The sequence below is a fragment of the Cyprinodon tularosa genome, unplaced genomic scaffold (assembly GCF_016077235.1).
Source record: "Cyprinodon tularosa strain WSP-4 unplaced genomic scaffold, ASM1607723v1 ctg1170, whole genome shotgun sequence".
NCBI classification, from domain to species: Eukaryota; Metazoa; Chordata; class Actinopteri; order Cyprinodontiformes; family Cyprinodontidae; genus Cyprinodon; species Cyprinodon tularosa.
Genome location: NW_024037971.1, coordinates 21,630 through 34,508, shown reverse-complemented (window position 1 = coordinate 34,508; position 12,879 = coordinate 21,630). Strand labels below are relative to the sequence as shown.

At 45.1% G+C, this 12,879-nt stretch overlaps 1 protein-coding gene across 1 annotated transcript in view; it reads left to right on the top strand.

Annotated features, from left to right (window-relative positions):
- col6a3 (collagen, type VI, alpha 3) overlaps positions 1 to 6,844 on the top strand; it is a 30,235-nt gene extending 23,391 nt beyond the window's left edge. Inside the window, 5 exon segments of the mRNA XM_038308669.1 lie at positions 213 to 344; positions 758 to 943; positions 2,142 to 2,201; positions 4,807 to 4,992; positions 6,255 to 6,844. Of these exon segments, the coding sequence (XP_038164597.1) occupies positions 213 to 344; positions 758 to 943; positions 2,142 to 2,201; positions 4,807 to 4,992; positions 6,255 to 6,295 (605 nt within the window). The 3' untranslated portion in view covers positions 6,296 to 6,844.
- Positions 6,845 to 12,879: the final 6,035 nt, after the last annotated feature.

Here is a 12,879-nt window from a genome sequence, read left to right as displayed (position 1 = left end):
CTAGCTGTAAATGTCACAATATGGAAAACAATCTCACTTGTCTTTACTTCTGACTGATTTTTAAATAATCCAACTGAAAAAAAACTTTTTATTTGACTACATTTAATGAACACCACGTTATTCTAAACTTTTCCTGCAGCATCTGCCTGAACATTAATGAGTAAAACAGCTACAGTTTTATCAGGTGAGACTAAACGATATTTTCCTAACAGAAGCAGCCAGCCCAGGCAGCGCACCTGTCACCAGCAGACCACTGGAAAAACCTGAACCAGAACCTGAACCAGAAGCTAAACCAGAACCACAACCTGAACGAGAACCAGAACCACAACCAGAACCAGAACCGGGTACGTTGCTCTGAAACCATATAAACAAACAAACCCCAAACACAACACTAGGAGATCAACCGTAGCTGCTGAGGTTCTTATTTAACCTGAACCTCCAAAAATCTGTCACTAAAATAAACTAATATTTAAAGCAAACGTAATCATTACTAACTTTTCAGTTCACTTGTAAAAACTTACCTACTATCTCCTGGCTTTATTCTCAGTGACGAACACGTCTGAGTCGTTAGACATCGACATCTTGTTTTTGTAGAAAAACCAAAAAGCTGCTCTTGTGATAATTTAACCTGCTGGTTTTTAACAATGTGATGTTTTAGATTTAATCCTAACAGAATCTCCATCTCTGCCTGTCTGTCCTGCTCATGTCTGCTTCTTTCTGTTTCAACTGCTTTTTATTTTTATTTTGCATGTTGTAGTCAATGACCTGGCAGAGCCGTGCTCACTTGACTTTGACCCTGGGCAGCCGTGCAAAGACTATCAGGCTAAGTGGTTCTTTGACAGAAAGAACGGGTTCTGTGCAGAGTTCTGGTATGGAGGGTGTGGAGGCAATGAGAATAGGTTCGGCACAGAAGCCCTTTGCTTAGAAAACTGCATGAAGTCAGGTAAGTTCATTCCAGCAGAAAACTATTTCTGATCAGTTTGCTGGTGAAGATTCTCAGTCATCCAGGTCAGAGTCATTCCATAAAAGATAAAAATTATCCCACTTGACTTTTTTTTTCCAGTTTGAAGACATTTCTGTTCCCATCCAGGAAGATTTTTAATTCAAAGTGTCAGAAACAGCGTTGAGTTCCAGGTTTTATACTGGCTGTAAATACCCCTTTACAGGAGAACAGAAGACCTCACCTGTTCAGCCAGGCCAACTATTCCCTCTAACGACCCCCCTTTCAGAGACATAGACAGGTATGGGGCATTGCAGGCTAACAAAGAAGCCAAACGACCCCCATTCCAAAGGGGGGGACCCGTTCATCCGTTTCTATTTGCATGTTTTCTAAACTAAAACCAGGCTTTGTTGGGCTGCTGGATAAAACCTGGAACTAAACGCTATTTCTGACATTTTGGATTGAAAAATCTTCCTGGATGGAAGAGAAACGTCTTCAAACTTGGAAACAAAGTCCAGAGGATTGATTTTTAACTTTTAAATTAAAGATCTATCATGGTTTAATTGAACCAATGTTGAATATAAATAACTGGTCAAATATCAGAAGATTAAAATCAAAATGTATTTTTAAAATGTCAGCCTCCCAAGTTAGGACTTAATTCTCCACAGTATTAATGTTTGTGAAACTATTCCTTTTTCATCAAGCTAAGCTAAGCTTGCTAACGCCACCCAACCGTTGTTAATTAGGTCCTAGCTTATTAGCATGAATCTCTAAATTCTTTCACCTATTTGAAGTCTGTCTTAAAAGTAGCTTGCCACCATCAGTGTGCGACTGACTGAATGTAGCGTAAAGTGTTTTGGTTGAGTCTCCTGACTTCAAAAAGGGCTGTATAAGTACAGGCCATTTACCAAAAGAAAAAAAAACAATAAAGGACCAGAAATTAGACTAAAAGGTTTTTATCCGTCTGTTAGCTGCTGTCAGCTAACATGCTAACACAGCGCTGTTAGCATGTTTAGGAACCTTACGCCTTCACAGTTTAAACGATCATGTTTCCTGGACAGAAAGTTCAGGAGCAGCAGGTCTGTGAAGATGATCCCAACCATGTGACCAGAGCAGCTATATTTCTAAGCCCAGTTTGTGACACAGAATCCAGTTCAAGTGCAGCGAATGTAAAATCTTTCTATGGTTCATGTCTCTGCAGCCCTGGAGCCTCAGCCAGAGGAGCAGAAAGCTGAACAGATGGAGGTTCTTCCAGCTCCTGGTGAGAACCTGACTCCTCAGAGTTCACTTCAGGAACAGCAATAAGAGAAAACATGTTAGCATGTAGCCGCCATCTGGATCCAGCCTTCTTAGCAAGGGGACCCACATGCTAAATGCTACATATTAAATGCTAAATGCTACATATTAAATGCCAAATGCTACATATTAAATGCCAAATGCTACATATTAAATGCTAACTGCTACATATTAAATGCTAAATGCTACATATTAACCTCTTTAAATCCACCGGGTCGCCGGCAAACCGTTTTAAAGTGTTTAAAACTAATAACTCAGAATGCATGAAAATTTCACCAGTAAAATGGTTAGACATGATTAAAAAGCTTAAATTCTCCACAATTTAACCACCAAGTTAATTTTATGGACACAGCGAGCAGCAAAGCACAATCAACACAGATATAGCAGCATGTCAACATGTAAACAAACAAAGCAGCCACAGCCACGTCCCTTTGAAGGCCAGAAGCTGTTTTATAAATCCAATCTTCAAATGTTTATACTCCATTTGTCCATAAGGGTCCAAAGGTTAAAAGTAATCCAGCATATTCGAAATAAAAATATACTATGATGAGAAAATCGCCCATAACATCCGGTTGTGGACACAGAAAGGTTAGCTGGTCATAGCTAATGCTTAGCATCTTGCTAATATTTAATTCCTCTTACTTACCTCAGTTGTTAGCGATGTTTGCTGTGGTTCTTAACATCTTCTTACCTACAAGAGAAAAGTGTCCGCATCTTTTTATGATGCGATTTCAGTCAGGGACAGCCGCTGAAGTCTCCCAAGCGCTCCTTTCCTGTCAGCCAATGAGGCAGCGAGTAGAGCGATATTACGCCTCCTAGAGTCCTGCTGTTATTGGCTGAGACTAAATGGGCTGATGGGCTTTGTAGCCAATGAAATAAGGTTTCATCATGGCTGGATTATATAAAGCAGAGCCGTGTTACCGGCCTGCGTAAGCGTGAAACACACGGCTGAGGCTGGATCAGCGAGCGCAGCTCCAGGCTAAATAATAACCGTGCTATTTTTTTAGGTTTGGACGCTGATTTTTATTTTTTTACTACAAAGCCTAAAGCTGAACAAAACAAAACAAAATACAGCTCAGAAAAGGCACTGGGGCTTATTTTAGCTTGAAAAGCAGCAGTTTCCCTATTTTTTATAGATTTTATGTTATGTGTAAAAATTTTCCATTTTGTTATATATATATATTATATATTATATATATATTTGGCACATTTGCTAAATGCTACATATTAAAGGCTAAATTCTAAAAGTTAAATGATAAATGCTAAATTCTAAATGTTAAATTATGAATGCTAAATGATGACCATTGAATGCTAGATACTAAAAGCTAAAATGTACTTTGCTGAGATTCTGTTCTTCAAACAAACACGCTCCAAATTTTTGACTCTGCCTATGAACTAATTGGATAAGGAAACATGTTAACGAGGCTGACTGTGGCACCAGGGATCTCTGAGGAGGACAGGGAGGAACGGAACATCTAAACGTCTGACGCTAACGGAAACATGCGGCCCGCAGTGGAACCATTTTGAGTCTCTGACGTTTTAAAAATCTCCCAAACCTGACGGAGTGAACCTTTAGCATATAGTGATAGCTTTCCAACAAAAACACAAATCTTCCATCTTAAAGTCTTAAGAAATCATATTTAAATGTTGAATCATTCTGGCTTAAATATTTATATAAATGTACTCTTTAATTTATCAGACAATATTGTGCAAAAATGTAGAAAGTTTCTCTTTAAAAAAAATCCTGTCTTAAAATCTGTGTTTATTCCGTTATCTTCTGCAGGCCAGTTAGTTCTACGTCAGCCTGAACACCTAAATTCGGCCAATAATTTATCAACGGTCATCTGTCAATCTAATGTTTTCGGTCATAGCATCTTGATTCATATGTCGCAGCTAATATACGCAGCGGTTGAAACCAGAATCCTTTCCTTTCCCATTGAGTTGCGTCCCAGTGTTCACGGGGATGGACGTCTGTGTCTTCGGCAGGCGTAGAGCTAACAGAACTGGCAGCGTTGCGAGGCGAGGGCTCAAACATGTACGGCTGGAAGCCTTCTACACCAAACCAAGCTTCTGCCGCCCTGGCGTCCTCTTCCACAACATCTTCGTCCCCGCTTTCCTCCTCTAAATAAAAAATGGATGACGGAGGAGACTCATCCACGACCTCCGACACTAAACTCTCCTCCTCTTGCATGTTTCCGCTGTCCATAGCGTTCCTTGACAGCGTCGTTTCTAAGGCACCAATTTAGTGCTACTTGGTCCCAATGGAATTTCCCATTGGGAACCTGCTAGCACTAAGATGCTAACTGGTTAGCAAGATGCTTCCGACAAACCGGCCACAACCAAACCTGCTTGCAAACCTCGGAAATTCGGAAATGCAACGGTTGGAACGGCCGCTTCCCTACGACTTTAATTTCCCGACTAAACCACAGAGCTACACATTCAGCATATTTTGTTTAAAACATTAAAAGATGTATTTTTATTTTATTTTATTAGATTTATCAGTAGACCATCCCTAATGGGCCCTAAGGCTCTGAATTGTCCCTTTGACCTGCTTTTTTTCTTCTTCCCAGCGACTCTTACATCTCTGGATATTTGCCAGCTTCCCAAAGAAGAAGGGAAATGTGCTAAATTTGTCCTGAAGTGGTTCCATGATGCTCCCAGCAGGAGCTGCATCCGCTTCTGGTACGGCGGCTGCGGTGGAAACCAGAACCGCTTCGACACCTATGAGCAGTGCATGAAGGCCTGCGGAGAATCAGGTACCTGTGGTTCACGCTTCTCCTCCGCTTTAATTCAGGAAAACTATTCAGTCAGCTGCATCATTTATGATTTATTATCCACTAGTTTTATCCTTCAATTAGATATTGATTAATGAATCAATGTTAACAATGAATCATATTGAATATCAAGCCTGTTTACATCGTAATGCAAACGGAAACTAATGGCTCAGCTTTTTAAATGCAGTAGAAGGTTGAATGATGCTGTTAATGTTTGACTGAAATAATCCAGTTTTACTGCTTGGTAACCAAAGAAGAAAGTTTTAGCAATGAGATAAAAGAAGCTTAGAAACAGCTCCACCTGTACGCCACGCACCGTCAGGCTGACAGTCGGCCCGATGGAAAAATCTCGCACAACTAGAGAATCGGCCCGAAAAGAGCAAGAAATTGCACCATGTACATCTGACTTTAGTTGAGTTTTAGCACCTTCTCTTCTGAGCAGACGTAAACGTTGCTGTTCCACATCGCCCTCACACCGACCGTCAACATGGCAGCTTCTGCAGCTTTAGCATCACTGAAAGCAGATATTTATGTTGTGGGGAACTATCACTTTTATCCCCCTTTGGGACCAGGCCTGGTCAATTCTATTCAGTCTATTTCTATAGATCCAATTCACATCATGTCATCTCAGGTCACTTTATAGAAACAATTCAACCAGATCATCCAGTCAGATTGATTCATAGTTTTCTATCTAAGGAAAACCAGCTGATTGCATCGACTCATTGACTCTTCAGCAATCCCTCACACTAAGCATGCTTGTAGCGACAGTGGAGAGGAAAAACTCCCTTTGAATAGAGATAGAATGAGCAGAATGATGAAAAAGGGGTCCCTATGTCCTCCAGCAGTCTAAGCCTATAGCAGCAGAACTATAGAGATAGCTCAGGATAACCTGAGCCACTCTAACTAGAAGCTTTATCAAAAAGGAAAGTTTTAAGCCTAGCCTTAAAAGTAGACAGGGTGTCTGCCTCACGGACTAAAACTGGTAGTTGGTTCCACAGGAGAGGAGCCTGAGAACTAAAAGATCTGCCTCCCATTCTACTTTTAGAAATTCTAGGAACCACTAGTAAACCTGCAGATTGAGAGCGAAGTGCTCTGTTAGGAACATCAGGAACAATCAGATCTCTGATATCAGATGGAGCTTGGCCATTTAAGGCTTTATATGTGAGAAGGAGGATCCAGAACAAAGTGATCATGGAGGGAAAGTTTGCACAGCGTTCGGTTCTAACTGTATTTTTCTTCTGCAGCACCAGTCAACCCAGGGATCATGGCCACACTGAGAACATAGAAGGCTTTACCTCTGTTTGGAGAACCATCCTAAACAGCCACCCTGAAGCGACGGTGGCAGCACTGGACTCACCACAACATGAACTTTAACTCCAAACTTCTTGAAGTAGTTTTTTTTGTTTTGTTTTGTTTGTTTTTTCACATGATAGAAGGAAGAAGGTTTGCTGTGTGAAACGTTTGACCTACTGGTGCTAAAAGTCTGAGTCTAATACCTGCAGCATGATGAGTCTGGAACCATGAAGAGAAAATGTTTAGGATTAGAAGCAGGAGTCTGTTGGACAAAAACGAGCAATCGATCCATAAAGCAGGACTTTAAGGTCCAGAGCAGTTCAGGCTGATTCAGTCCGTCCCTGCAGCGTTCACACAGCTCCAGAAACTCACCGCTCTGATGTAATGCCATGCTAAGTGCACTCCTGGATCCGTTTCCTCCTTTCAAGACGTTCAGCTATCTGCAAACGTCACTCTGGTTGTTATTTTTATTCCGGTTCATGAAGTTTACCTGTAAGTTTGTGTTTGGAGGAAATAAAAATCAAGACTTTGTAAAAAAAAACGTGAGCAAGTGAGTTTTTTTCCTTCTTCTGCGTTGATTTGTTTAATTTCCAACATTCAGACTCAAGACCCAAAGAAAGAAGAACTGATGATGGAAACCAGCCCAAAGGGGAGGGATTAGGACTGGTTTGGTCTCAGTCTGCTGGGAGAATCTAATTTAATACCAAATCAGAAAGGAACTAAAACTCATCTAAAAATTCAGAGTAAGGACCTGGTGGACGATACAAAGTTACAAAAAGAAGAGGTTTTCTTGTCTTGAAATTTGGATCAGGGAAATTAAGGGTTAAATGTTCAAAAGAGTTGTAGGTATTAATTGTTTTGGGAGTAATCAGTAAGTCCGACTGGAAGATTGTTGCTACTCCTCCTCCCCCTTGTTTTCAGGACACCACCTAGACAACCAGCGGTTGAATGACGACATGCGGCTAAACATGTCATCACTGGTCAGATCAGGGAGGGGACCAGAGAAAATTACGGAGTCCGACATTTTTTTGGCAAACTTACACACCGAAGCAACACTAATTTTAGTGACCTCCGATCGGCGTAACCGGGTGTCATTACCACCAGCGTGAATAACAATCTTACTGTATTTAACCTTATCCTTAGCCAGTAGTTTCAGGTAGGATTTGATGTCGCCCGTTCTGGCCCCCGGCAAACATTTGACTATGGTCCCTGGTGTCTCTAATGCCACGTTTCTGACTATGGAGCTGCCAATCACCAGAGTGGGCTTCTCAGTGGGTGTGTCACTGAGTGGGGAAAACCGGTTAGAAACGTGAACGGGTTGGGTTGGCGTTAGCCTCCCTGCATGCAGTTAGCCTCGCTGCAGGGAGTTAGCATCTCTGCGTGCAGTTAGCCTAGCCTTGGAGCTAAACCAGGTCCTGGAAAAGGATGTTTCTGGCGCCATGCGTCTCCAACTCCTTTGACCTGTTAATCACCTGCACATATCAGCACTGTGGCGGGAGGAGGTGAGCAAATACACTTCCTGTCACCTTCCTGTCACCTCTGGGCGGAGCTTAGCTGCACTCAGAGCTCTTCTAACCTTCTGTATTGCAGAGCAGCTGCTGCACAAGGACAACTTTTAACGACAGTCTATGGGCAAAGATTTTTGTGCCCAAGGGCAGAAATACGTCACCAATCAGAGGGAAAAATGGAATGACAGTTTACTAATCACTAAAGATTAAATATTTATCTTGTACATCTAAAAATATATATATATTGAAATGAAATATAGTAGAAATGAAATTAAAATTGTGTCATTTAGGGTCATTGGGTGGGTGGGGCGGCGCCCCAGCGCCCTCTATTGGCCAGAGGCCACTGACATCCATCCATCACTGTTGGTTCAAAGTCACATCAAACCTAAATGACTTTTATTGTGAAGGTCAAAGAACCAGCAGGGCTCCTCGGGTCTGATGTCCTTTAATCATTTTACTTCATGGACACAAAGACAAAGTTTCTGTCTCTGGAGTCAAACAGGAACTTTGTTTTCTTTAGAAAATGGGTTGATGTGGGACGATCAGCTGGTGGCAAACATGCTGCAGCCAGATGGAGACCTGCAGATGGACCTGGTTAGACGGAAGACGTCTCTGGGTTTCTGCTCACTGGAGGAATAAAACAATAGATTAGATTGGATCAACATTTAGTGAATTATCTCTGTTTGTTGGAGCTGCAGAACATTAAATCATGTAATAAAAGCTTCTTTGGAGCTTGTCATTCCTCTTCTTATTCTTATCTGAAATGTGAGATTAGATAAATCTTTTTCCTTCAGATGAAGCTCTAGAGGGATTATCTTCTCTGACTCAGATGGAAGGAATGTGTTCCTGACAGGAGAAAACATCTCAGTTTTTATGACCCTCGTGAATTTAACCAACAGGAAGTCAGAGCCGTTCTCCTCCCAACCTTAACTGGTATGTTTATCTGAAACCAGCGGCCAGCTGGGATTATCTGCTGGTGAAAGCAGGAGGTTTTAATTATCAACAACAGCAGCGAAGCTGAACCTCTGTTTCTCCTGAGGAACCTTCTGCTGGTCTTCAACCAATAAATTCACAGCGTCAGTAACAACTAAATCTGATTGGCTGCTGATTTTCTGGCTTTGATTGACCAAAGAGGAGCTGCTTTATTAATCTGACGTCTTAAATATGGAATCAAAAGTTAATTCATTAAAATTAAACCTTTTTCCTCAAACAAACGAAATCATCTGATTTCATAGAACTTCTCCACAGAAGCTCCGACGCTCCATGAGCCAGAGGCGGTTCTGTTTCCGTGGATCTGTTTTGGGAAATCAGTTGGACTGTTGGCTCAGCACTTCCTGTGTTTCCACGGGAGGCTGTGGGAGGGGGTGGGGGGGGGTCTTTGGTTGTGGTTTCTATGGTGAGCCAGAGGCTCTGGTGGGAGGAACATCACCCCCCCCCCCCCCCCCCCCCCCCCCGGCTGCCGTGGCAACATGGGCAGCCAGCAGCGTGAGTCATCAGTGGGAGGATGTGAGCGGTGGGGGGAAGCTGAGCTCCTCCATGGCGGTTTGACTCCACCGACGTCAAACATCAGCAAATGGAAAAACTGAGGAGTGGACCTCCTGCTTCTCCTGCAACAGGAGGAGGAACAGCAGGAGGTCCTGATCCTGATTCTAAACGTCTCCAGGAGGATCAGCAGAGTCTGCACCAGCAGCTTTAATGATCCAGAACTGCAGATCCAGACCTTCCTCTGCTGGGTTCAGCTCAGGCTCAGTCTAACTGGATGGAGAACATCTTCAGGTCTCGCTACAGATCATCTGTTGGATCTAGGTCTGGACTTTGACTAGGCCGTTCTAACTCATGAATCAGGTTTGATCTGGACCAGTGGCCTCAAACTCAAACTTCTAGATGTAGCTGGTCCCTCAGCCTCCGCTGCAGAATCAGGCAGAAAAACCAGCTCAGCAGCAACAGCCTCTGCTAACGAGTTCTACTGGTGAGCTTTGCTAACGGCTGCTGCTCATGCTGCGTCTGAAAGCTCCATAGAACCACATGTCCTCCTCTCTGCTTCCAGGATGCTGTTCTGGAAAACCTCTGAACCAGAACCTGGACTCAGACTCAGCTGGACTCTGGTTGGTCAGGAGGGAACTCCATGTTTTTCTGAGGGCTGTTAGATTACAGATGAACATTTCCAGATACGCTATCAGGAGCTCAGCCATGAGAACAGAGAATCCCTTTATTGTCCCTCAATCGTGTTTAAAGCAGCAAAAAGATTATAGAAAAAATGGTCACAAATATGGACCTTAGAAAAATCACAATAGGGAAGAGTTAAAATATAAACAATAAAATTCTGTAAAGTGTTTTAACAATATAAAACTGGAGAATAAATAACCAACATGCAGCTATGGACATTTTATGTGCAGAATGACAGCAGCAGGTTATTTAACTTATGGAGCTGGTTGGGAACAGATGGGTGTGAAGGGACCTGCAGGGGTTCAGGAGCTGCTAGTAGATCAGTAAACTATTCAGCTCATCTGTCCGTGAGAGCCGGTCTGGGGAACCATGGAACAAATGACTGGTTCTGGTTCCTCTGCAGATCTTGGATGAAAAACAGACGTTTCTGAAACTCAATCCATCCTCAGCTCAGAAGTTTCTCACTCAGCAGAACCTTCCAGAAAACCATCAAGTTCTGCCCCCCACATCACCCCGGTCCACATCACGGTTCTGCTGGTGGTTCTATTGTGGTTCTATTGGTGGTTCTATTGGGGTTCTGCTGGTGGTTCAACTATAGATAATTTTTCTGCCGTTCATGATGAACAATGGAAAACCACCTGTGGAACCACTTGAGGAACCACCTTTGGAACCACCTGAGGAACCACCTGTGGAACAACTTGAGGAACCACCTGTGGAACCACCTGAGGAACCACCTGAGGAACCACCTGTGGAACCACCTGAGGAACCACCTGTGGAACCACTTGAGGAACCACCTTTGGAACCACCTGAGGAACCACCTGAGGAACCACCTGTGGAACCACCTGAGGAACCACCTGTGGAACCACTTGAGGAACCACCTTTGGAACCACCTGAGGAACCACCTGAGGAACCACCTGAGGAACCACCTGTGGAACCACTTGAGGAACCACCTTTGGAACCACCTGAGGAACCACCTGAGGAACCACCTGTGGAACCACCTGAGGAACCACCTGTGGAACCACTTGAGGAACCACCTTTGGAACCACCTGAGGAACCACCTGTGGAACAACTTGAGGAACCACCTGAGGAACCACCTGAGGAACCACCTGAGGAACCACCTGTGGAACCACCTGAGGAACCACCTGTGGAACCACTTGAGGAACCACCTTTGGAACCACCTGAGGAACCACCTGTGGAACAACTTGAGGAACCACCTGAGGAACCACCTGTGGAACCACCTGAGGAACCACCTGTGGAACCACTTGAGGAACCACCTGTGGAACCACCTGAGGAACCACCTGTGGAACCACTTGAGGAACCACCTGTGGAACCACCTGTGGAACCCCCTGTGGAACAACTTGAGGAACCACCTGTGGAACCCCCTGAGGAACCACCTGTGGAACCCCCTGAGGAACCACCTGTGGAACAACTTGAGGAACCACCTGAGGAACCACCTGAGGAACCACCTGAGGAACCACCTGTGGAACCACCTGAGGAACCACCTGTGGAACCACTTGAGGAACCACCTGTGGAACCACCTGAGGAACCACCTGAGGAACCACCTGTGGAACCACCTGAGGAACCACCTGAGGAACCACCTGTGGAACCACCTGTGGAACCACCTGAGGAACCACCTGAGGAACCACCTGTGGAACCACCTGAGGAACCACCTGTGGAACCACTTGAGGAACCACCTGTGGAACCACCTGAGGAACCACCTGTGGAACCACCTGTGGAACCACCTGAGGAACCACCTGTGGAACCACCTGAGGAACCACCTGTGGAACCACTTGAGGAACCACCTGTGGAACCACCTGAGGAACCACCTGTGGAACCACCTGTGGAACCACCTGTGGAACCACCTGAGGAACCACCTGAGGAACCACCTGAGGAACCACCTGTGGAACCACCTGTGGAACCACCTGAGGAACCACCTGTGGAACCACCTTTGGAACCACCTGAGGAACCACCTGTGGAACCACCTGAGGAACCACCTGAGGAACCACCTGTGGAACCACCTGTGGAACCACCTGTGGAACCACCTGTGGAACCACCTGTGGAAACACCTGTGGAACCACCTGAGGAACCACCTGTGGAACCACCTGAGGAACCACCTGTGGAACCACCTTTGGAACCACCTGAGGAACCACCTGTGGAACCACCTGAGGAACCACCTGAGGAACCACCTGTGGAACCACCTGAGGAACCACCTGTGGAACCACCTGTGGAACCACCTGTGGAACCACCTGTGGAAACACCTGTGGAACCACCTGAGGAACCACCTGAGGAACCACCTGAGGAACCACCTGTGGAACCACCTGAGGAACCACCTGTGGAACCACCTGTGGAACCACCTGTGGAACCACCTGAGGAACCACCTGTGGAACCACCTGAGGAACCACCTGTGGAACCACCTGAGGAACCACCTGTGGAAACACCTGTGGAACCACCTGAGGAACCACCTGTGGAACCACCTGAGGAACCACCTGTGGAACCACCTGTGGAACCACCTGAGGAACCACCTGTGGAACCACCTGTGGAACCACCTGAGGAACCACCTGTGGAACCACCTGTGGAAACACCTGTGGAACCACCTGAGGAACCACCTGTGGAACCACCTGAGGAACCACCTGTGGAACCACCTGTGGAACCACCTGTGGAACCACCTGAGGAACCATCTGTGGAATCACCTGAGGAACCACCTGAGGAACCACCTGTGGAACCACCTGTGGAACCACCTGAGGAACCACCTGTGGAACCACCTGAGGAACCACCTGAGGAACCACCTGTGGAACCACCGGAGGAACCACCTGTGGAACCACCTGAGGAACCACCTGAGGAACCACCTGTGGAACCACCTGTGGAACCACCTGTGGAACCACCTGTGGAACCACCTGAGGAA